Source organism: Oncorhynchus clarkii, chromosome 23 (assembly GCF_045791955.1).
Source record: "Oncorhynchus clarkii lewisi isolate Uvic-CL-2024 chromosome 23, UVic_Ocla_1.0, whole genome shotgun sequence".
Classification (NCBI taxonomy): Eukaryota; Metazoa; Chordata; class Actinopteri; order Salmoniformes; family Salmonidae; genus Oncorhynchus; species Oncorhynchus clarkii.
In genome coordinates, this window is record NC_092169.1 from 20,810,477 (window position 1) to 20,836,291 (window position 25,815).

At 42.4% G+C, this 25,815-nt stretch overlaps 1 protein-coding gene across 2 annotated transcripts in view; it reads right to left on the reverse strand.

Annotated features, from left to right (window-relative positions):
* Positions 1-9,863: 9,863 nt before the first annotated feature.
* LOC139381492 (anaphase-promoting complex subunit 1-like) overlaps positions 9,864-25,815 on the reverse strand; it is a 56,530-nt gene continuing 40,578 nt past the window's right edge. Inside the window, exons 32-49 of one of the 2 annotated variants that reach the window (XM_071125082.1) lie at positions 25,445-25,579; positions 24,707-24,789; positions 24,375-24,453; positions 23,955-24,029; positions 23,465-23,526; positions 23,264-23,354; positions 23,137-23,190; positions 22,804-22,997; positions 21,298-21,384; positions 20,632-20,749; positions 17,319-17,396; positions 16,940-17,007; positions 15,031-15,169; positions 14,152-14,238; positions 13,703-13,798; positions 12,824-13,025; positions 10,477-10,611; positions 9,864-10,289 (exon numbers count right to left, since the gene is read on the reverse strand). In XM_071125082.1, coding sequence (XP_070981183.1) covers positions 10,162-10,289; positions 10,477-10,611; positions 12,824-13,025; positions 13,703-13,798; positions 14,152-14,238; positions 15,031-15,169; positions 16,940-17,007; positions 17,319-17,396; positions 20,632-20,749; positions 21,298-21,384; positions 22,804-22,997; positions 23,137-23,190; positions 23,264-23,354; positions 23,465-23,526; positions 23,955-24,029; positions 24,375-24,453; positions 24,707-24,789; positions 25,445-25,579 — 1,911 coding nt within the window. In that variant the 3' untranslated portion in view covers positions 9,864-10,161. The remainder of the gene's footprint in view (positions 10,290-10,476; positions 10,612-12,823; positions 13,026-13,702; positions 13,799-14,151; positions 14,239-15,030; positions 15,170-16,939; positions 17,008-17,318; positions 17,397-20,631; positions 20,750-21,297; positions 21,385-22,803; positions 22,998-23,136; positions 23,191-23,263; positions 23,355-23,464; positions 23,527-23,954; positions 24,030-24,374; positions 24,454-24,706; positions 24,790-25,444; positions 25,580-25,815) is intronic. The other variant, XM_071125083.1, reaches the window with a different exon arrangement.

The following is a 25,815-nucleotide window of genomic DNA, read 5'->3' on the forward strand; positions in this document are numbered from 1 at the left end:
TGGAAAAACTCTTCCAAGGTTACTGTGAAAACAGTGCCACCTTGAGACAGAGACATAACCCTACCAAGTGGAAAGGTAAAAGCCAACGTCTCTAAAAAGGTTCACTAGATGGCACTAAAACCTAATGTATCTGATATTGCATACCACAAGCCATCATCAGGAGCAGAAGGAGAACAGCTCTTCACTGCTTTATTGAGGTGAATACATTCACATTAGATTCAAATATGTACTGCAATGACACAAATTACTGATGATTGGTTGAAATAAATTGATAGCAAGAACATTGTGGGACCTGTACTGTTAGATTTCAGTCAGCCTTTGATATTATTGACCATAACCTGATGCTGAGGAAACAAACAGTACCAGTCAAAAGTTTGGACACACCGACTCATTCAAGGTTTTTTCTTTATTTTTACTATTTTCTACTATGTAAAATAATAGTGAATACATCAAAACTATGAAATAAAACATATAGAATCATGTAGTAACCCCAAAAAATTATTGTTAAATCAAAATATATTTCATATTTGAGATTCTTCAAACTAGCCACCATTTGCCTTGATGACAGCTTTGCACACTCTTGATATTCTCTCAACCAGCTTCATGAGGTAATCACCAAGAATGCATTTCAATTAACAGATGTGCCTTGTTAAAAGTTAATTTGTGGGCCTCCCGGGTGGCGCAGCGCCAGCTGTGCCATCAGAGACTCTGGGTTCGCGCCCAGGCTCTGTCGTAACCGGCCGCGACCGGGAGGTCCGTGGGGCGACGCACAATTGGCCTAGCGTGTCGTCCGGGTTAGGGAGGGCTTGGTCGGTAGGGATGTCCTTGTCTCATCGCGCACCAGCGACTCCTGTGGCGGGCCAGGTGCACGGTGTTTCCTCCGACACATTGGTGCGGCTGGCTTCCGGGTTGGATGCGTGCTGTGTTAAGAAGCAGTGCGGCTTGGTTGGGTTGTGTATCGGAGGACGCATGACTTTCAACCCTTCATCTCTCCCGAGCCCTTACGGGAGTAATAGTGATGAGACAAGATAGTAGCTACTAAAAACAATTGGATACCACGAAATTGGGGAGAATTTTTAAAAAAAAAGTTCATTTGTGGAATTCCTTTCCTTCTTAATGTGTTTGAGCCAATCAGTTGTGTTGTGACAAGTTAGGGGTGGTATACAGACCAAGTCCATATTATGGTAAGAACAGCTCAAATGAGCAAAGACAGGCCATCATTAGTTTAAGACATGAAGGTTAGTCAATCTGGAAAATTTCAAGAACTTGGAAAGTTTCTTCAAAAGCAGTTGCAAAAACCATCAAGCACTATGATGAAACTGGCTCTCATGAGGACCGCCACAGTAAAGGAGTTACCAATGCGGCAAAGGAGAAGTTCATTAGAGTTAACTGCACCTAAGAAGGCAGCCCAAATAAATGCTTCACAGAGTTCAGGTAACAGACACATCTCAACATCAACTGTTCAGAGACGATTGCGTGAATCAGGCCTTCATGGTGGAATTCCTGCAAAGAAACCACTACTAAATAACACCAATAATAAGAAGAGACTTGCTTGGGACAAGAAACATGTGCAATGAACATTAGACCGGTGGAAATCTGTCCTTTGGTCTGATGAGGCCAAATGTAGGTTTTTGGATCCAACCCCCGTGTCTTTGTGAGATGCAGAGTAGGTGAACGGATGATCTCTGCATGTGTAGTTCCAACCGTGAAGCATGGAGGAGGAGTGATGGTTTGGGGGTGCTTTGCTGGTGACACTATCAGTGATTTATTTAGAATTCAAGGCACATTTTACCAGCATGGCTACAACAGCATTATGCAGCGATACGCCATCCCATCTGGTTTGCGCTTAGTAGGACTATCATTTGTTTTTCAACAGGACAATGACCCAACACACCTCCAGGCTGTGTAAGAGCTATTTTACCTAGAAAGACACTGATGGAGTGCTGCATCAGGTGACCTGGCCTCCACAATCACCCGACCTCAACCCGATTGAGATGGTTTGGGATGTGTTGGACCCCAGAGTGAAGGAAAAGCAGCCAACAAGTGCTCTGCATATGTGGGAACTCCTTCAAGACTGTTGGAAAAGCAGTCCAGGTGAGGCTGGTTGAGAGAATGCCAAGAGTGTGCAAAGCTGTCATCAAGGAAAAGGGAGTGGCTCCTTTGAAGGATCTCAAATATAAACGTAAACTTCCGACTTAAACTGCATGTGTTATTTCATAGTTTTGATGTCTTCACTAATATTCTACAATGTAGAAAATAGTAAAAATAAAGAAAAACCCTTGAATGAGTAGGTGCGTCCAAACTGGTACTGTATGTTTTATGGCTTTTCAACATCAAAGTCGGAAGTTTACATACACCTTAGCCAAATACATTTAAACTCAGTTTTTCACAATTCCTGACATTTAATCCTAGTAAAAATTCCCTGTTTTAGGTCAGTTAGGATCACCACTTTACTTTAAGAATGTGAAATGTCAGAATAATAGAGATTTATTACAGCTTTTATTTCTTTCATCACATTCCCAGTGGGTTAGAAGTTTACATACACCCAATTAGTATTTGGTAGCATTGCTTTTACATTGTTTAACTTGGGTCAAACGTTTTGGTTAGCCTTCCACAAGCTTCCCACAATAAATTGGGTGAATTTTGGTCCATTCCTCCTGACAGAGCTGGTGTAACTGAGTCAGGTTTGTAGGCCTCCTCCTTTTTCCTCCAAACATAACAATGGTCATTATGGCCAAACAGTTCTATTTTTGTTTCATCAGACCAGAGGACATTTCTCCAAAAAGTACAGTCTTTGTCCCCATGTGCAGTTGCAAACTGTAGTCTAGCTTTTTTAGGGCTGTTTTGGAGCAGTGGCTTCTTCCTTGATGAGCGACCTTTCAGGTTTTGTTGATATAGGACTTGTTTTACTGTGTATATAGATACTTTTGTACCTGTTTCCTCCAACATCTTCGCACCAAAGTACATTAATCTCTAGGAGACAGAACGCATCTCCTTCCTGAGCAGTATGACAGCTGCGTGGTCCCATGGTGTTTATTCTTGCGTACTATTGTTTGTACAGATGAACATGTTACCTTCAGGTGTTTGGAAATTGCTCCCAAGGATGAACCAGACTTGTGGTCTACAATTTTCTTTCTGAGGTCTTGGCTGATTTCTTTTTGATTTTCCCATGATGTCAAGCAAAGAGGCACAGAGTTTGAAGGTCCACAGGTACACCTCTAATTGACTCAAATGATGTCAATTAGCCTATCAGAAGCTTCTAAAGCCATGACATCATTTTCTGGAATTTTCCAAGCTGTTTAAAGGCACAGTCAACTCAGTGTATGTAAACTTCTGACCCACTGGAATTGTGATACAGTGAATAATAAGTTAAATAATCGGTCTGCAAACAATTGATGGAAAAATGACTTGTGTCATGCACAAAGTAGATGTCCTAACCGACTTGCCAAAACGATAGTTTGTTAACAATACATGTGTGGAGTGGTTGATAAACAAGTTTTAATGACTCCAACCTAAGTGTATGTAAACTTCCAACTTCAACTGTATCTAACAGAACTCAAAGGGTTTTCCTTAATAGAAGCCTCTCTTATGTCAAACATTTAGGGTGTGGTGTACTGCAGGGCAGCTCTCTAGGCCTTCTACTCTTTAGTATTTTTACCAATGACCTGCCACTGGTATTAAACAAAGCGTGTTCAATATCAGCAGCTAATGAAGTCACTGAAACCCTTAACAAAGAGTTGCAGTCAGTTTTGGGCTGGGTGGCCAGTAATAAACTGGTTCTGAAGTTCTCTAAAACTAAGAGTATTGTATTTGGTACAAATCATTCCCTAAGCTCTAGACCTCAGCTGAATCTGGTAATGAGTGATGTGGCTGTTGAACAAGTTAAAGAGACCAAAATAATTGGTGTTACCTTCGAGTGTAAACAGGCATGGTCAAAACATATAGATTCAATGGTTGTAAAGACAGGGAGAGGCCTGCTCTTTTGACACCACACTCCAAAGAACAAGTCCTACAGGCTCTAGTTTAGTCTTATATTGATTATTGTCCAGTCATGTGGTCAAGTGCTACAAAGAAAGACTTCATTAAGCTGCAGCTGGCCCAGAACAGAGTGGCAGGTCTTTCTCTTCGTTGTAATCAGAGGGCTAATATAAATCACAGGAGGTTGGTGGCACCTTAATTGGGGACGACGGACACGTGGTAATGGCTGGAGCGGAATAGGTGGAAAGGTATCAACAACATTAAACACATGGTTTCCATGTGTTTGATGCCATTCCATTCGCTCCATTCCAGACATTATTATGAGGCATCCTCCACCGATATTAATGCTGTGCATACCAGTCTCTCTTGGCTAAGAGTTGAGGAGAGGCTGACTGTGCCACTTCTTCTTTTACTAAGAAACATTCATGTGTTGAAAATTTCAAATTGTTTGCATAGTCAACTTACACACAGCTCTGATACACACACTTATCCCACCAGACATGCCACCAGGAGTCTTTTCACAATCAACAAATCCAGAACAAATTAAAGAAAGCGTACAATATTATATAGATAGAGCCATGCATTGAACTCCCTTCTATCTCATATTGCTCAAATTAACAGCAAACCTGGTTTTAAAAAACTGATAAAGCAACACCTCACAGCACAATGCCTCTCCGCTATTTGACCTAGACATTTTGTGTGTATGTATGTGTGCCATTTTAAAATGTTTGTAGTTCTGTCCTTGAGCCGTTCTTTTCTACGAATGTTCTGTATTATGTCATGTTTCATGTTTTGTATGGACCCCAGGAAGACTATATGCTGCCTTTGCAACAGCTAATGAAGATCCTGATAAAATACTAAACACCAAAAAGATTTCAATTTATTCTGAAGTATGATTTAAAGGACTTCAATTTGCTATCACTTCATCAACTGTTCTGATTACCTATTGGCCAATTCCTCTTTTATTGCTCTTCTCCATAACTGTAGATATTAAACGCAATATACTCAACATTAGCTTTATTCAAGTTGTGAATATTAGACTATTGCACCACCAGTACTGACACCAGTTTGGAGTACAATACTAAAACCAAACGTGTTCAGACACAGACTGCCATTTCAACACTACACACGTTGTTTTATGAATGCAAGTTTCAAGGCCACCACTTCCTTTTCTCTTCTACTCAACAATGGCAGGTTTTTACTGGAAACCAGTCCCACTGACTAAAAACAGACTGGGGTGCCGTTGTAAACTGACGGATCGTTACAAAACTAGGTTTTGCGTGTGAACCTTCACAACTGTTAACCATATAGTGCCACAAGCTCCAACCACCATCAACTATTTCTGTTTAGCGTTTTCAGTATGCAGTGACGAGAGCTCCACAAGTACAGAAAAACATACAATATTCTGGAGAATTACCATTACCTCCATCCTGTGATACAGCAAACTGCAGCTCCTGTTGATGAAGCTAATACGAGGGGGGAAGTTCATTCTAAATGAGAATCACCAGAATGTGTTCTAGTTCCACTCCCATCAATCATGGGAAGAGGAGATGACCTCGCTCAGTTTCCTAAGGATTGTAATTCTGTCAACTGTGTGTCCCGTGCATGTAAATACAGTTGGTTTTCTGTCCATCTTAAATGTAAACTGATTTGGGTGGGACCTCTCTTTCAGTCTACCTAAGCTAAAACACAGAATACAGGGAGGGAGGAACTTTAGATTAAGGTCACCTTTGTGGTTTCTGAAGAGCAATATGAAAATGACTGTTCTATTCACAGCTTATCTGATGAATGTAGCCAGCTAACTGAGCCAAACATAAACCACATGAATGGATATGAGAGAGAGAGAGGGAAGTCCCAGAGTACTCATTCTGAGACAGAAAAATTGTTTCATTCAGGCCAGGGAAAAGACATAGCTTTTTGGTTGTAGAGTATATGGAACACTAGGGCTTAAATATTTTGAAAATGTGTTGTTATGTAGAGACAACCTCTCCTTCTCTCCTGTCCCATCTGGGCTGAATTGGATAAATGGGTGTTTGCATTCACCTCTTCCAGTCGTTTTATGTTTGTGGTAACAAAGAAATGCAATGTAAACTGAACCAGTGCACTTGGGATAATGTCCATGAAACAGGTGCTGCATTCTGGATAGCTCACGCCCCCCTATCTTCTTGTCACTCAGAAATGAAAGTATATGACTAGGCACTCTAGTCTCATCACAAACCTGGGCCCTATAGAAATGTAGATACATAATATATTGAGTATGCATTCCGTTCATATTTTGGATGGGCAGTTCTCCAAAGCGCTTTGTAAGATTGCCAACGGTTCAAAGACTATTGGATTTGAAACAGTTGTACACTTCGTTTTTAAAAATACAAAAAGGAACAGGAAGCTAGACTTCATTCTCATGCTGACATTGCATGCTTCCTTTTATCTCTGCAAACCGCCCTCTACACGAGTGCTCTGTAGTCCACACATTTTTTTTATTTATCAGCCAGCGTCATTCGTGCTTTACTTCCCGAAACGTCAATTTCAGAGGGAAGTTATCGTTCAAATGTATCTATAGATATGTAAATAATTACTCTTATTGCATCCATTTAACTGCACCCTAGTTGTCCCTTATGTGTACAGTACTTATATTTCCATTCAAGTATCACTGTATGGCTTCCTCAAACTACAAAATATTATTTAAGATGTCAAATATTCGTTCGGTCTTCGTGTGTACTCACTAACAAAAATGTATCAAATAAGTTATTTCGTATGTAATTACTACTTACCCATTATTAAAAGTAGTGCAGAATATTTCTGGTTTGCCCCAGTTCAGGAACGAGTTAGGTGGATAATACATTTTGACCAAGTTATTTCGATGTTGGCAAAAGTCATTCTGAACCGGACTAAGCAGTGTAACGTTAACTACCTAACTGATCGAAGTCCTGCCTTTTCATGTATAGTAACACTAGGCGTTTGTAGTTCTGTAGTCATTCATAGCTTTGGAGTTGAACTGTGACACTTTTCTTCGTAATTGGTCACACCCACCTCCCTCCACGAACTGACATTTTTTCCATTCAAACGTTGTCTGAATTAAATCAATGTCTGTTTGTGCACATAAGTAGGCACTTTTAAAACAATTTAATTTGTGGCAGAAGGGTACCAAAAATCGTCCCAGACATTTGGAACACACAGGACAATGTTTCTCCTTTGATGCCCCCAAACGGACCATTTTTTCCCTCAAGGTCCCAGTATCGGCTAATTGTTTCTCTTGAGGCTACCAGTATTTGCAATTTAAATATAATTTTGTGCCAAATATCCAAGTTTGTCAGGGCCACTAGGCTAAATCTAGACCAGCCCATCTGGCATGTGCCCGAAATGCCAGTAAACACCTGACTAGAATCATAAAAAAATATAGCCTATTTTAACTGGACATTCGATTCTTTCTGCAATTTATGAAAATTATGTTTTAAAGATTAAGGACCAAGAGGCATTTCTAATTTGTTTTTGTTATTTTTATGGCCTTGTTTCAATGTTGACTTTGGAAGTGAGAACCTCCAGGACCACAGGGTGTGTACCAGTATGACATACATAGAATGTTTTGTGTAAACAGCCCTCTCCCAGGGGCACTGGTTCCCACAGCTTATTAAAGGAATCACCTTTGAAGGTCATAAACTCATGAATAAACCCACTCTGACTACAGTTCTGGTTGGCCATTGACCTGTAAAATCCCATTACATTTTTGGAATATGAAGTTGTAGATCCTGTTACACATTTCCTGGATGTCCATAGAAGAACAAACCAAATGGCAATGTCATACTTCCTACAGAGGAAAAAAATACAGCATCACTGCCTCTCTGTACCAGATTTGGAACTAGTTGCTGCCTCCCCAGAGGATTTGCACTATTACTCACTTCACTTGGCTGGTTTCCACAATGTTCCAAAACAGTATTCAATTATACTGTATCGAAACTACAAGAGAATTAGTTACCCACATTGTACTTCCTTTCCAATTAGTTAACAGAGAAAAGTTGCACGGCACAATTTAAAAAGGTCCAATGCAGCAGTTTTTATCTCCTTGCGGTGATTGTTTTCAATTAGAAAGGTCAAAAATAAACAAAAATAGCTTCTTAGAAAGGAGCAATTTCTCAAGCCAGAATTTGGCTAGGACTGTCTGAGTGGTATGAGTTGGGAAGGGAAAACTGAAAAATGTGCTGTTATTGGGAGAGGGGTTTGGGACTCTTATTGGTCTATTAATTAATTTACAGCATGGTGACATCACCATGGAATGCCAAAACTCCATCCCACCATAACAGGCTGAAATAGCAGGCATTCTTTTCAAACAGCTCTTACACTGAAAGGACATTATCATTTTCACAATTTCACAGTATTATTCTAACCTTATGTATGGAAATGTATATAAAAACAGGAAATAACGTTTTTGACTGCACTGGGCCTTTAAATTCCTTACATTCTCTGATGCTTCTCCCTCACAAAATCAAATACTTTCCTGTGTGTCTAATGTTCACTGAACCACATGACAGCACTTCTACGAATGTGGTATGTATGCAATCCATCTGCCACAGCTCTGTGTGCCTTTCATGCCAGTTGGTCCTAAAGATGCCACAAAAGAGCTATAGTCAGTTTTTTTTAAAGAGTTTGAATGTATACCATGGGGAGACTGATAAACAGCTAGGCCATGCTTAATAATTCAAGATGAAGACAAAGCTATTTGGCTATACGGAGCATCCGGAAAGTATTCAGACCCCTTGACTTTTTCCACATTTTGTTGCGTTACAGCCTTATTCTAAATGTAATCAATGTATTTATTTTCCCCTCAATCTACACACAATACCCCATAATGAAAAAGTGAAAATAGGTTTAGAAATGTTTGCACATTACAAACAAAAAACAAATACCTAATTTACATGAGGCAAAAGTTATTTACTGCATGGAAGGGGTCTGAATACTTTCTGAATGCACTGTACAAGGCCAAAAGTTATTTACTGCATGAAAGGGGTCTGAATACTTTCTGAATGCACTGTACAAGGCCAAAAGTTATTTACTGCATGGAAGGGGTCTGAATACTTTCTGAATGCACTGTACAAGGCCAAAAGTTATTTACTGCATGGAAGGGGTCTGAATACTTTCTGAATGCACTGTACAAGGCCAAAAGTTATTTACTGCATGGAAGGGGTCTGAATACTTTCTGAATGCACTGTACAAGGCCAAAAGTTATTTACTGCATGGAAGGGGTCTGAATACTTTCTGAATGCACTGTACAAGGCCAAAAGTTATTTACTGCATGGAAGGGGTCTGAATACTTTCTGAATGCACTGTACAAGGCCAAAAGTTATTTACTGCATGGAAGGGGTCTGAATACTTTCTGAATGCACTGTACAAGGCCAAAAGTTATTTACTGCATGGAAGGGGTCTGAATACTTTCTGAATGCACTGTACAAGGCCAAAAGTTATTTACTGCATGGAAGGGGTCTGAATACTTTCTGAATGCACTGTACAAGGCCAAAAGTTATTTACTGCATGGAAGGGGTCTGAATACTTTCTGAATGCACTGTACAAGGCCAAAAGAAAACAGAGATTTATATGGGGTGTGGTATTTGTTGCAGGATGTTTTCCATTATACTGTGGAATGTTCCCAGAGCAGTTATGTTGTTAGATCACAGCTCTGGCCAATGCATTCTGTTGCACCACAGCCCACGCACTACTTCCCAAAACATACTGCAGAGACTGAACTAATATCTGAACAACTTTTCCGGATCAAATTTTCTGATAATTCAAGGTAACAGTCTAGACTATATCCCGTGCCGAAATGGAAAATACAAAATGGCAATACTGTAACCACACAGAGTTGGCCAAAATAACATGTACAATGCTTAAAGTTCTTGGTCGTCCACATCCACGTTAGTTAACAGCTTTACCTTTTAAATACATTCAGTGCAAATTCTTGTCACTTACACTAACAGTCTCAAATCACATTTTATTTGCTGTATTATATATTGAAAACAAACAAGTACAGTACAAACGTTTGACATACAATCTGTATCAAGAAAGCCTTTACAATGAAATGTTATATCATATCCATTTCTTGCGAGCTGCAACAAGCATTGCAGAGTGACCCTTGTGGGTCAAGACCAGGGTAAAGTCAGAGACCAAGGTTAGTGGTCAAAGGTCAGGGTAATATCAACAGGCCAGTTGTCCGGTCCAGAAGCCCGCAGTCCCTAGGAGCAGAGGGCCCAAACGCAGCAGGGCGCGTACAGGTATGCCCAGCTGACTGAACTTCAACAGGAGCTCAGGGAACGATGTACTTCCTGTGGAAACAAGTGAGTGGATTGGTAGAAACATGAGACCAGCAGAGACATGACGACTTCTCCACACGAGACAAAAGTCAGATATAAGAATACAGCAGTCAGCCAAATAAGAGACCACCAGTGTCAAACATGTTAGGTTCAAACTAAACGTAAATCTAACCACAACATTCAGCTAACAGTTGTTTACCTTCCAGGTGTGTGGCAGACAGCTTACTGAGGCAGGGGATGGAGTGGTAAACCAGGAAGCACGCCAGCATGTTGGACAGCATGTCCTCAGTAAGGGACTGGCCACTCATGTATGACCTCAATACATGGCTGTTATCTGTGGAGACGGGGGAGGGGTTTCACACACACAGGTCAGATGTAAAGAGGTTACATGCACTCATGTAATGGACCTGATTGTTTGACAATAACAGCTGGTGCGCAATGTCTAATATTAAAAAAGTCTTGAGGTATTGCTGGCCTGAGGTAGAGCACCTCATAAGCAGTAGACCACACTACCTACCAAGAGAATTTTCATCTATATTTTTCATAGCCGTCCATTTACCAACACAAACCGATGCGGGAACTAAGACATACTCAAGGAACTGTATAAGGCCATAAGCAAACAAAAAAATGATAATCCGGAAGCGGCGCTCCTAGCTGGCCGGGGACTTTAATGCAGGCAAACTTAAATCTGTTTTACCTTTTTCTACTAGCATGTCACATGTGCAACCAGAGGTTTATAAAAAAAATAAAAAAGACTCTAGACCACCTTTACTCCACACACAGACGCATACAAATCTCTCCATCGCCCTCCATTTGGCAAATCTGACCATAATTCTAATCCTCCCGATTCCGATTACAAGTGAAAACTAAAGCAAGAAATACCAGTTACGCACTCAATACGGAAGTGGTCAGATGACGCAGATGCTTAGCTACAGGACTGTTTTGCTAGCACAGACTGGAACATGTTCCAGGATTCATCCATTGGCATTGAGAAGTACACCACCTCAGTCACCGGCTTCATCAATAAGTGCATCGACGACATCGTCCCCACAGTGACCGTACATACATATCCCAACCAGAAGCCATTGATTACAGGCTACATCCGCAAAGCTCATCACTAAGCTAAGGACCCTGGGACCAAACACCTCCCTCTGCAACTGAATCGTGGACTTCCTGACGGGCCACCCCCGGGTGGTAAGGGTAGACAACAACACATCTGCCAAGCTGATCCTCAACACAGGGGTACCTCAGGAGTGTGTGCTCAGTCCCCTCGTGTACTCCCTGTTCACCAACGACTGCGTGGCCTAATACGACTCAAACACCATCATTAAGTTTGCTGACAACACAACAGCGTTAGGCCGACGAGACAGCCTATAGGGAGGTCAGAGACCTGTCAGTGTGGTGCATGGACAGCAACCTCTCCCTCAACATGAGCAAGACAAAGGAGCTGATCGTGGACTACAGGAAAAGGAGGGCTGAACACACCCCCATTCACATAGACAGGGCTGTACTGGAGCAGGTTGAGAGCTTCAAGTTCCTTGGTGTCCACATCACCAACAAACTATCATGGTCCAAACACACTAAGACCGTCGTGAAGAGGGCACAACAACACCTTTTCCCCCTCAGGAGACTGAAAAGATTTGTCATGGGTCCTCAGATCCTCAAAAAGTTTACAACTGCACCCTTGAAAGCATCCTGACCGGTTGCGTCACTGCCTGGTACGGCAACTGCTCAGCATCTGACTATAAGGCTCTACAGAGGGTAGTGCGTACAGCCCAGTACATCACCGGGGCCAAGCTTCCTGCCACCCAGGACCTATATACTAGGCGGTGTCAGAGTAAGGCCCCAAAAAATTGTCAGAGACTCCAGTCACCCAAGTTACACTTTTCTCAGTGCTACCGCATGGCAAGCATTACCGGCGTGCCAAGTCTAGGTCCATAAAGCTCCCGCCCCCTTTGTTTTTACACTGCTGCTACTATCTATGCATAGTCACTTTACCCCTACTAATTACCTCGACTAACCTGTACCCCCGCACATTGACTCGGTACTGGTACCCCTTTATATAGCCTCGTTATTGTTCGTTTATTATCTTACTTAAAAAATAAAATAAAAATTACTTTAGTTTATTTAGTAAATATTTTTTTTAAACTGCATTGTTGGTTAAGTGCTTGTAAGTAAGCATTTCACGGTATTGTCTACACCTGTTGTGTTCGGCGCATGTGACAAATAACATTTTATTTGATTTATTCCTAATTTAAGACTATCACAATCCGTTTTCTATTGATGGTTGCCACTTGCCAATATTTCATGAGAAAGAAAGCCTGGCATAATCACCTCCCACGTTTCCCACGTCTTTAGTTGTCACACCCAAAGACATGTTCTGGCACGTACAGTCCCATTGATGGGAACTGTGTGTCACAGTACAGGTACACACTGGTACAAACTGTACTGTGTACATTAAAATGTACAGTTTATTCAATGTGTTAATAGTTGATGTGTTAATAGTCTATCCTCTGTGCCTCTCCCCCTGTGTTGAGACTGCTCACCAGTGAGCCAGCGGTCCAGGGTGCCATCAGCAGAGTTTTTCATGACAGGCAAGAACTCAGAGCTGAGCAGCAGCCCCCTGCCCTGTGCCCCCTCCCTCAGTCTGTGCTGCAGCACCCTGCTCTCACACAGCTCCAACACTAGTCTCATTTGCCACAGAGCAAACGTCTCACACATCTCCGTCTGCTCCAGGGTCCGTACCGCCTGGGGGAGAAAACAGTCAACACACACACACACACACACACACACACACACACACACACACACACACAGAGAGGAGACATTGGAGAAATACAATCGAGAGCACATTGAAGTGACATCAGTTTGCAGTGTGAAAAGTCAATCTATGAAAACGTATTATAGATCTGTCATTCTCATTGAAAGCAAGTCTAAGAAGCGGTAGATCTGTTCCATGTACTCTATTTCTATGCTTCCCGTGCTTAAGTTTTGTTTTTTCTGTCTTTTACTTTTGGTTACGGAAAGTATATTTCACAGTGGTTTAGATGGTGAATGATTCTCTACATTATACTTGCTTCTTTCATCACAAACAGAAATTAGAACTATTAGAACTTTAGCAACCAGTAAATGGCAGAGCAATTTCTGCAAAGTGAATCTTTTTAACTAACAGTAATACAGTTGCATTCTATGAGTGGGAGCATGTACATCAGGGCTATCCAACCCTGTTCCTGGAGAACTACCATTCTGTAGGTTTTTACTTCAACCCTAATCTAGTGCACATTATTCTAATAATTAGCATGTTGACAAACTGAATCAGGTTAGTTACAACTGGGGTTGGAGCGAGATCCTAAAGGTTAGCTCTCCAGGAACAGGGTTGGATAGACCACTGTTGCTATTGTATGGGTAATTTCTATGTTTCTTACCTGATCAATAGCGATGTATGTCGGCAGCATCTCAGGGTTCTCCTGAGTGACACACTCATATAGAATGGCAGAGAATAAGGCCAAAGTGTCCCGTTTCTGGACAAAGACAACAGTAAATATAAGCGCCATTCAGTGCGAACTTATCAATTGAACAATCAAAAAAAAACTGGAATTATAAAATAGGACAGTGAAGGGTGTTTCAATTATTTAAATAAAATCATGAACAAAAGGTTATCACCAATCTCCTTCAATTTCACAGTGTCTCCAATTACATATACGGATATAATATGTAACTAGTGTAAATAGGATTCAAGTGATTAACAAGTGCATTCACAAGGGGAGAGACATAGGCAGTCTAAGTCAAATTTATCCTCTGTGTTTGAATGTTAACCTATCGCTGAAACGTGCCCCCTGCTGCACCATATACCATACTTTCCTAATCAACTCACATGTTTCACGCTCTCCGGGGATTTACAAAAGTACTCAGCAAAGGAGACCAAGGCAGCGTCGGAGGTGAAGGTTGAGATGGCCTCGGGCTGTGGGAGAAAAAAAACTGCTACAATAAGGTCTCCTGATCGTGCCTAAGGGAGGCACGCACACTGAAGGGCTCTTGGAGGTTTCCAATGAGGGATGATGTATTGCACCTAGTGGGACATATTGACTGAGAAGGCTATTGGGCAATAGACAGGTATGGAGGTTGACATTGAGTGAACAGGGAAATAAGTGGTCACACATCAAGACATATTGATTTCGTTTTGCCACTCCAGAGTGATGTCACTACTCCTTGTTATACTGGGATTATATGAGCATCAATATGACCTATTTTTACCCTTTCTGACTCATTATACTAGGTCTGTTATACTGATTTCAGCTATTCAATTTCCTCAACCTTGACATACTAATGAAATACATGTGTGTACTGGTCTAGCAGATAGCCCAGTGGTTAGAGCGTTGGGCCAGTAACCGAAAGGATGCTGGATCGAATCCCCGAGCTGACAAGGTACAAATCTGTCATTCTGCCCCTGAACAAGGCAGTTAACCCTCTGTCTCGGTTGGCCGTCATTGTAAATAATAATTTGTTCTTAAAACTGACTTGCCTAGTTAAATAAAGGTTAAATTAAAAAATACTGTATGCAAGCCATACCCAACAGGACTTTGCCACCTAGGAAATTTGTGACCAGACCTTCTCAAATAAGACCTGTATGACTGAACCTTCTATGTATACAATATTACTATAGTGCTAAAGTAGCATTAACGTAGAAACATGTTGTGCCTCTTTTGCACCATAAAAGGATTGGATTGTAAGCGGAGAGCCAGGATGTTTGTACCTTGAATGTGCGGACTTCTGAGTTCCTGTTGTTGACGTTGGGCGCTAATAGACTCTTCCAACCCCGAGGGTCGTCCTTATAGGGCAGCTGCCCCGCACGCAGCTTCACATAAAGAACCCCATCTCTGGAAAGAATGGACCTACAACACATATATAGAGAAGTTTACTCAGCAAAAAAAAAGAAACGTCCTCTCACTGTCAACTGCGTTTATTTTCATCAAACATGTGTAAATATTTGTATGAACATAAGATTCAACCACCAAAATAAACATAGCAAGTTCCACAGACATGTGACAAACAGAAATTGAATAATGTGTCCCTGAACAAAGGGGGGGGTCAAAATCAAAAGTCAGTCAGTATCTGGTGTGGCCACCAGCTGCATTAAGTACTGCAGTGCATCTCCTCCTCATGGACTGCACCAGATTTGCCAGTTCTTGCTGTGAGATGTTACCCCACTCTTCCACCAAGGCACTTGCAAGTTCCCAGACATTTCTGGGGGGGAATGGCCCTGGCCCTCACCCTCCGATCCAACAGGTCCCAGATGTGCTCAATGGGATTGAGATCCGGGCTCTTCGCTGGCCATGGCAGAACACTGACATTTCTGTCTGAATGAGCAGTATGGCTGGTGGCATTGTCATGCTGGAGGGTCATGTCAGGATGAGCCTGCAGGAAGGGTACCACATGATGGAGGAGGATGTCTTCCCTGTAACGCACAGCATTGAGGTTGCCTGCAATGACAACAAGCTCAGTTTGATGATGCTGTGACACCGCCCCAGACCATGACGGACCTGCCACCTCAAATCAATCCTGCTCCAGAGTACAGGCCTCGGTGTAACGCTCATACCTTCGACGATAAACGCAAATTCGACCATCACCCCTGGTGAAACAAAACCGCGACTCGTCAGTGAAGAGCAATTTTTGCCAGTCCTGTCTGGTCCAGCGACCGTGGGTTTGTGCCCATAGGCAACGTTGTTGCCTGTGATGTCTGGTGAGGACCTGCCTTACAACAGGCCTACAAGCCCTCAGTCCAGCCTCTCTCAGCCTATTGCCGACAGTCTGAGCACTGATGGAGGGATTGTGCATTCCTGGTGTAACTCGGGCAGTTGTTGCCATCCAAATCAAATCAAATTTTATTGGTCGCATACACGTTTAGCAGATGTTAACCATGTGTATGTGACCAATAAAATTTGATTTGGATGGCAACAATAACTGCCCGAGCAGTTGTGATGTACCTGTCCCGCAGGTGTGATGTTCGGATGCACCGATCCTGTGCAGGTGTTGTTACACGATCAGCTGTCCGTCCTGTCTCCCTGTAGCGCTGTCTTAGGCGTGTCACAGTACGGACATTGCAGTTTATTTCCCTGGCCATATCTGCAGTCCTCATGCCTCCTTGCAGCATGCCCAAGGCACTTTCACGCAGATGAGCAGGGACCCTGGGCATCTTTCTTTTGGTGTTTTTCAGAGTCAGTAGAAAGGCCTTTTCAGTGTCCTAAGTTTTCATAACTGTGACCTTAATTGCCTACCATCTGTAAGCTGTTAGTGTCTTAACGACCGTTCCACAGGTGCATGTTCATTAATTGTTTATGGTTCATTGAACAAGCATGGGAAACAGTTTAAACCCTTTACAATGAAGATCTGTGAAGTTATTTGGATTTTTACAAATGATCTTTGAAAGGGACATTTCTTTTTTTGCTGAGTTTATATAGTCAAATACTAATGAGCGACCCAAAATGTGTGTATGGACAAAACATTTGCGGCCATTATCAACCATTACAGCAGCACATCACAAACTCTCTGTATCGTAAAGACATCAATGGACATAGACCTGGTAACTTCTCACCCACAGAAATATTGTGAAATTAATCTGTATATTGGGCAAGAAACTTTTCACATACAAGTGGAGGACTTACTCTAGATGTTGAGTCCCTTTACTCATGTCTATGGACAGCTCCCAGTATCTTGGTCCTTTTACTTTCACCTGTAAGCACATTAAAACAAGTAGGTCAGCCAATACTTTTTTCAACTTTATTTTGAGAACAATGTGGAAATATCATATTATTTTCTTGTAATAGCCGAGTTTGACCACACTAAGTGACCTTTCTTCCCTGTATTGTATTATAAAAAGGAAGTAAAAAAAAGCTTATAAAAGTCCAAATCGCATTACTCATTTCCAAACAAACATTTTGTAAATCTTAATGTTGACATCAACCATCCTGCTTGACAAGACTAAACAGAAAGATTACATTTGTCTGATAGTCAGGCTGCACAAAGTACTACATTTCCTTCTACCTTTTTGAGGAGCTGCAGCTCAGGCAACATGGTGGGGGCCATCAGCTCCACTGTAGTCTCCTCATACCATGGAGTCTCCTGATACGGAGAAAAAAAAAGAAAAAAATGCTCTGAAGACGTTCAAGAAGAAATTAACACAGAAACACACAGCCATCATACGTAACATGAACTGAAACGGACTAAAGCTCTGTGCGTAAAAAAATGAAAATGTAAATTCACCATGTACACATTCAAATCATGTACACGTGTGCTGCATGCAACATCATAGTGAACATCGAAATATGCAGTGTGTGTGTACGTGCAGAGGTGAAGTGTGTGATTGCACATATGCAGGGGGTGTCATTATAATTGATGTGCGCAGCATGTCTCTCCCTCTGCTGTTCCAGAGTAATTGAAATAAGGAGCACTTCATGGTGAACCCGCAAACCCAACCTTCAGCAGACCTTCAAGGAAAACTCCAGACGAAAATTATATTTTGTGATTTTTTAAATTAGTCCACTGTTGATACAGTCCCAAAATCAGTTGCATGTCAGAAGTCATGTTTTCAAGATATTGGACTTTGAAGAAGCAAAGTGTCCCCGGCCACATCATCATCTCAGGCCTCACTCCCCCCTATCTGAGATATTAACTGCAGCCCTCATCCTCCATATGAAATCACATGTTATTTGTCACATGCACCGAATACAACAGGTCTATAGACCTTACAGTGAAATGCTTACTTACAAGCCCTTAACAATAAAGTCAAGAAAAATACCTAAAGAAATAAAAAAGTAAAAAAATAATTAAAGAGCAGCAGTAAAATAACAAGAGCGAGGCTATATACAGGGGTTACCGGTACAGAGTCAATGTGCAGGGGGCGCCGGTTAGTCGAGGTAATTTGTACATGTAGGTAGAGTTAAAGTGAATATGCATAGATAAGAGACTAGCAGCATCGAAAAAGATATGGGCGGGCAATGGAAATAGTCTGGGTAGCCATTTGATTAGATGTTCAGGAGTCTTATGACTTGGGGGTAGAAGCTGTTTAGAAGCCTCTAGGACCTAGACTTGGCGCTCCGGTACTGCTTGCCGTGCGGGAGCAGAGAGAACAGTCTATGACTTGGGTGGCTGGAGTCTGACAATTGTTAGGTTCTTCCTCTGACACCACCTGGTATAGAGGTCCTGGATGGCAGGAAGCTTGGCCCCAGTGTTACACTGGGCCGTACACACTACCCTCTGAAGTGTCTTGTGGTCGGAGGCCAAGCAGTTGCCATACCAGGCAGTGATGCAACCAGACCGGATGCTCTCGATTGTGCAACTGTAAACTTTTTGAGGATCTGAGGACCCATGACAAATCTTTTCAGTCTCCTGAGGGCGAATAGGTTGTGTCGTGCCCTCTTCACGACCTTTGGTGTGTTTGGACCATGATAGTTTGTTGTTGATGTGGACACCAAGGAACTTGAAGCTCTCAACCTGCTCCACTACAGCCCCGTCAATGAGAATGGGTGTGTGCTCGGTCCTCCTTTTCCTGTAGTCCACAATCATCTCCTTTATCTTGATCACGTTGAGGGAGAGGTTGTTGTCCTGGCACCACACGGCCAGGTCTCACACCTCCTCCCTATAGGCGGTCTCGTCTTTGTGATGATCAGACCTACAACTGTTGTGTCATCTGCAAACTTAATGGTGTTGGAGTCGTGTCTGGCCGTGCAGTCATGAGTGTAGAGGGAGTACAGAAGGGGACTGAGCACGCACCCCTGAGGGGCCCCCGTGTTGAGGATCAGGGTGGCGGATGTGTTGTTATCTACCCTTATCACCTGGGGGCGGCCCATCAGGAAGTCTAGGATCAAGTTGCAGAGGGAGTTATTTAGTCCCAGGGTCCTTAGCTTAGTGATGAGCTTCGAGGGCATTATGGTGTTGAACGCTGAGCTGTAGTCAATGAATAGCATTCTCACATGTTCCTTTTGTCCAGGTGTGAAAGGGCAGTGTGGAGTGCAATAGAGATTGCATCATCTGTGGATCTGTTGGGGTGGTATGCAAATTGGAGTTGATGTGAGCCATGACCAGCCTTTCAAAGAACTTCATGGCTACAGACGTGAATGCTACGGGTCGGTAGTAATTTAGGCAGGTTACCTTGTTGTATGTCCCTGTGCCCAAGAACAATATATTGAGCACATAGAACACCTGTTCTGCCAGTCACATTCTGTTAAAGGTCCCCACATCCCTGGGTCGCTCGCCTTTTCAGTTTGCTGCAGCTAGCAACTGGAACGAGCTGCAACAAATACTCAAACTGGACAGTTTTATCTCAATCTGTTCATTCAAAGACTCAATCATGGACGCTCTTACTGACAGTTGTGGCTGCTTTGCATGATATATTGTTGTCTCTACCTTCTTGCCCTTTGTGCTATTGTCTATGCCCAATAATGTTTGTACCATGTTTTGTGCTGCTACCATGTTGTGCTGCTGCCATGTTTTTGTCATGCTGTGTTGCTACCATGCTGTGTTGTCATGGGTTGCTGCCTTGCTATGTCATCTTCAGTCTCTATGTAATGTTGTGTTGGCTTTCTTGTTGTGATGTGTGTTTTGTCCTATATTTCTATTAACGTTTTTTGTATTTTTAATCCCCCATCCCGGCAGGAGGCCTTTTGGTAGGCCATCATTATAAATAAGAATTTGTTCTTAAATCGTTAAATAAAGGCAGCAAAAAAAATTGTGCGCATGTAATTTTAGGCTAATAATGAAATGACAGACACACAGTACCAAAGCCTCCTCAAATAAGGCTAAATAGAGGAAGTGACAACTACGGCTATGTTCACAGGAACATTTATGACGCAAGAGAGCGCCCAGTCGGACACCTCAGTAAATGAGAGTGAAAAGGTTCAACTTGAGTTCTCCTGTGTAACAAGATCACTATTAAATAGGGAAGTCAACAGTTGCTTGCTACTACTATTAGCAGGGCCAAATTCTAAGGAATTGCATGTAGCTTACACTTCTGCTATTGCCTCTTACTAATACAAGTGCGCACTGTACCAATCAACTCTATAGTGAGGGTTCAGATGAGTACATGCAAAACTGAAACTGGGAAGTGCATTCCAAAATGTTAACTTCCCTCTATTAACACCTGTTTAGTTTCATCATTTTCAAGTTCATGGGTCTCCAGTGATTGTTTTAACACGTGGCTTTAATTCTGAATGAATGAGTCAGACTCATCTTGAAGGTATCACATATGAAGGTCATAGCAGACACAGCTAGGTTGACACTAAATGGGCGTTATGACCATGCATTGGTCTCAACAGGTTGTATTTTGACTGGGGACTAACTAACTCATTGAGTTGAATACCTTGTATGTGACGTCCAGCAGGGCGTAGCAGGGTTTCAGTGTGTCCACATCGACTGGGACCAGCAGACGAGGCTCAGCCGCCAGGACACCCAGGTGACGCAAAGCCTGCAGGTGGTACCTGAAGCACAGAGATCACACACACAAACATTTTACATTAAGGACCTGGAGGGCCACAGCATTGCTGCTTTTCACCCTTTCCTTCTAAATCAAATCAACTTGATTAAATTTAATCAACAACTGAGTCAGACCCGGCCGGAACTGACCAGATGAGTGAACATTGTCTAATCATTTACAAAATCAATTGATAAACCACCTACCAGGTAGAAACAAAAAATATGCAATACTTGAATAGCCCTCGTCTATATGGTATTCTTTAACTACTCTTAATTATGGTCATGGACTTAGAGCGCTTGACTTGGCTCTGTCAGTAGAAGTTCTGATGACTTTCTTATCTCGCCTCATGTAACACTCCCTCCCCGTCTCACAGCCCATTTTGTTATTCTTAAAATCTACAGCTCAAAACAGCAATATTTTCAAACAGTACACACCACATTCATTATGGTCATTGAAAGTCTATGCCGTTACGTTAGAGCTCTGTCTATCCTGACATTTTAGAGCTCTGATAAGCTGTACCTATTGTTTGTATTCCCTGAGGTTGTGTCTTACCGGTTGTCTGTGCTGTGGGCAGGGAAATGGGGGTAGAGAGCACAAAGCAAGGCAGCGATGGCCGAGTTGGAGGTGCTGAGAGTGTACCTGTGAGAGGACAATGGGATAACATCAGACTACTACATCATGGATACAGACATAAATGTAAACAAACAGGCACATCACATCAGTGTTGATGTTGGCACATATTACAATAGAATCCTTTTTTGGCGAATAGGTCCAAAGAACAAATGAGGAATTTGGCCTGGGCAAAACAGTTTTGAATTGCTAGGCACCTGACGTAATTTGTGCTCATAAAAGCCCTACTTAAAAAAAAAAAGTTTTTTAAATGACTGCACTGAAGTGTGTGCTTAGGCTGGTTCAAACCATTGTGTCGGCTTGGAGAGAAAAATCACTTGTTCGGGTTAGTGTAGGTGAGGGGTTGCCTCGCCTCCTCTTAAAATACCAACTGAAGAGATTAATTCTCAACCCACATGCTGCCACTCATCCACTCTCCATGGCAACGGATAAAGAGAACTGGCTGGGATGTTCCTGTTTTTTCAAAGTGTATTACAGACAGAGGTGAAAAAAACAGCACTATTTACTACACAAGTCAGCTTGATAACAAGGCCCACAAACATACAGAGCAACAGTCAACTTATGTTTGCTCAACACTGATCTCATCTTGAACTGTAGAGTAACATATTCACTGAGAATGGCTGTTCATTTAGCGCTTCTCAAATACATTTTCAGAAACTTGTCCCTGAGCAATATTACTATGTTTGAATTGACCCATTCCCTATGCTGAGACTGGGCTCATTGTGGAACTCTGTAGCTACACAAAATGAGAAGATAAATGTTTCACTTCAGGTTCTATGATGAAAGCCAGACTGGCAGGGCTGTATGGTGATTGGTTACTATGCAGGATGAAATAATTCTCCACAGACCACATCCAGAGAGAGAAAAAAGATAGAGTGAGTGCAAGAAAAGATTAAAAGAAAGACGCCATATGTCTGCTCCCCACTACAATCAATCCTTACGCAGGCGTATGTTCAAGGCGGAATAGGCTGAGAATACTACAATAAGGGCATTCAAATTGCGACCTTGAAGTTGTGGGCCTGCAATTGTCAGCCCTAAAATAAGCAAGTCTAAAAACAGCAAGTCTAAAATCAAAGGGTTTGTCCAGTAAATGTTGATAAGGAGACCGATTTAGCATCAGTAATGAGTATTGTTACATAAAACTAGATACCCCATAGTCACTGTTTGCATAGCCCTGGGATATTTGAACTATTTGTTATAAAGAACACTCACATAACAGGACACCCCTCATGAACTCATTATACACGTGTTGTAACAAAACATACAATCAATATTGATACGGATACAAATGACAGGTGAAAAGTAAAACATCCCTTGACTAGATTATGTTTGATTTACTTTCAATGCAAAAGACGGTACAATAAATATTTATGTCAGCTATGACCATTGGAGAGGCTGGCTGAAACCTGTTGTGAAAACATGTCTCACCTCCCTCCTCCCAGGAAGAGCAGGCCCAGGGCCATGTGGTGGGCCATGTGGAAGCCATAGTTCATCTCTCCACTGGTCCTCTTGTGGAGGAAGCGGCAGAGCTGCAGCACCTTCAGGTTACCAGAGCCAGCCATCACCATGGACAGGGCCAGCAGCACCATGCTCAGACATGTCTGCAGGTTATAGTGGCCCGTCTAGCATAGGAGAGACAGAGACACAGACAGAAAGTGTCAAGGTGAGAAAATTTGGTTGTGGTGATTTGGAGCTTAAGTGTATTCTATTGGCGTAAATGGACATTATGGTTGGGAGAAATATGAAAGCAGTGAAACTTACAACCGTCGCGGTCGCTGATGTCAAACACTGCATGAAACTCCTTGCAAACTTGTACTGTGCGAGAAACAGAAGGGTTAGAGACGAACTAGCCAAATAACTAACTTATTTTGAAGTTCGGTCTTCTTACCAAGCAGTCGAATGCGTCCGAGTTGGCCGAGCCAGCGAAGCGAAATCCCACCGCCATGCATGCTCCAGCAATTATGTAGTCATGGGCTTGGCTGAGGACAGGAGTTGTCACACACATCATTATGAGACTAAACACACCAACTCAAATCCAGCCATGCGGAGAGAGCTAAGGAAACTTTACGTAAAGTCAGTTTGTACTCACGCTAAAGTTTCCATGTTCAAATCCTCTGAAACCACTGGGTTCCCAATGTTCTCTTGGATTATCTGGATTCAAAACAAAACAAACCGATCTTTGATTCTATAATCATTGTTATCATTGTTTTGGGGATATTAACTAATTTGATCTTGTTGACGTGTAAATGGGTCCAGATGGAGGAAATGCCATTGAGCCTTGTTACCTCAGTTGTGCGCGCTTGGCAGTAAAGAGTCATTTGAGGACTGAAACTTAGTTTCCTTATTAGCACTGATGTCATTCATTAACAAGTTAATCACACAGCATGACTAACTAACCACATTAAGAGCCTCAGATTGAACCTCTAATGTCTATGGACTGGGCCTTCTGCACTGTTCACCCCAAGAACCCGAGGCCGAAATTATATTACCACTTGTCCGGAGTAGAGGTTTGTGCTGGCAGTGACTTGTGTCTAATGAGCTGAGGTGTTCGTGCGTGTGTGCATATTCAGGGCAGTTACCTGAGGCACATTGCTGCTCACCCACTCCGAGTTGGGTAGAATCTCATCCCACATGATGATACACCTGGCCAGTGTCTGAGGGGGGAGAGGAGACAGTGACAATGTGTAAGAGTAGTGGATCAGACATTTTGAATTATACACAGTACCAGTCAAAAGTTTGGACACAACTACTCATTCCAGGGTTTTTCTTTATTTTTTTACCATTTTCTACATTGTAGAATATTAGTGAAGACATCAAAACTCTGAAATGACACATATGGAATCAAGTAGAAAGCAAAAATATATTTTAGATTCTTCAAAGTAGCCACCCTTTGCCTTGACAGCTTTGCACACTCTGGGGTCTGGCATAGTGAATAAGGCAGGTCCGTAGTGGCCAGTACACAGTGGCTACAGTAGCTGAGCTTCTCTGCACTGACTCACCCTGAGAAGCAGAAACTCTGGTTTGATGAAATCCAGGAGAAACATGGTGTCTGGAGCTTTCAGCCAATCAGCGATAGACCTGTGAAGGGGTGACAATAGGTGTTAATGACAGCCAGAACCAGGTGATAGCTTATAACTGAAGAAGTCATTTTGTATGTGTTGGAGCGCTGGGGACAAGACGTGCTGTGATGCACCGTGTAAGATTAGATGGAGTCCATTACTTACAGGGAGCATGCTGAGTGGAGTCAAGTATAAGAGAATAGGACATTGCGTCTCGTTGAAGGCTAATCTAATATGAGAATAAGAGTGGTGGTGGTGGAATCCATTCTCACCTGTTGTTGGTTTTCAGGTAGATCATGGCGAGCGCTAGGGTCGCTCCAGGACAGGTGACGTCCACGTTGATGGTGTCACCCTCCTGTCACAAAGAACAGGGGCATTAGTTAACTTTTTTTTTTCAACCCGAGACAATAACCAGAAACCCTCACAGTTGGGACAAAGTATATGGGCAGTGTATTCTGTCAGACCTTGGTTTTGTGCCATCAGGAAAAATGTTAATATGTTAGATGGGGATGAACTGGACAGTAGGCTTTGTTGGGTTGTAATTTGAAATACTTGCTACACCATAAGTTAATGTTTATATATAGGAGGAATGTATATGGTGGGGTCAATGGACTTTGGATATGAGCCAGGGGCTTGGAATGTTACTAAGGGAAAAGGCAATCACATGGTTGCAGTCACTGATAAGGGTGGATAGCTGTGGATTAGTGAGGAATGGGGGCTGAGGTCAGGTCACATGAAGGGAGAAGGAACAGTTTATTACCCACATCACTTAACTTCCTGCAAAGATGTAATGTTTAGAGGAAAGGAGGAGACTCCGTCTAAAGGGGGGGTATACATATTTGTGCATGTGGGAACATGTTTTTGTCTTATGCAGCTGTGTGACCCAGTGGGTGAATAAACTTGGTTTGAGCTTTACTAGTCATCTGTGAGTTTTTACTCCGTTTATTTAGAACCTAACAGCCTACAAGTGAGGAAAGTTGTCTCGCCGTTTGCTTTTTTCCCCCCTTTACCTTGATCTGGTAGCTGGGGGACTTGTGTTTTTCTCTGTTGATGCCGGCGTGGGTGCGTCGATGCCCCCCCACCATGTACTGGTAGAGCTGCTCAGGGACATTCAGGTCAGACATACCTATTAGGTTACTGCCATGCTATGGAGAGAGAGAGAGAGGGTGGGAGGGGAAGGGGTCATTCAGTGACTGAGAAACTCTCCTCTTCTGTTTTTTTTTAGATGATCCACATCCTGAGTGAACGCTAGTGATGCATTTAGTCACCTTTTTCATTCAGCACCCTTTTATGATTTCTCAGCCTTTTGACGTATGAAGAGTGCTTTCCATGTAAGAACATTTCCTCTTTCTATTACCTCTCTACATACACAGGAGTACAG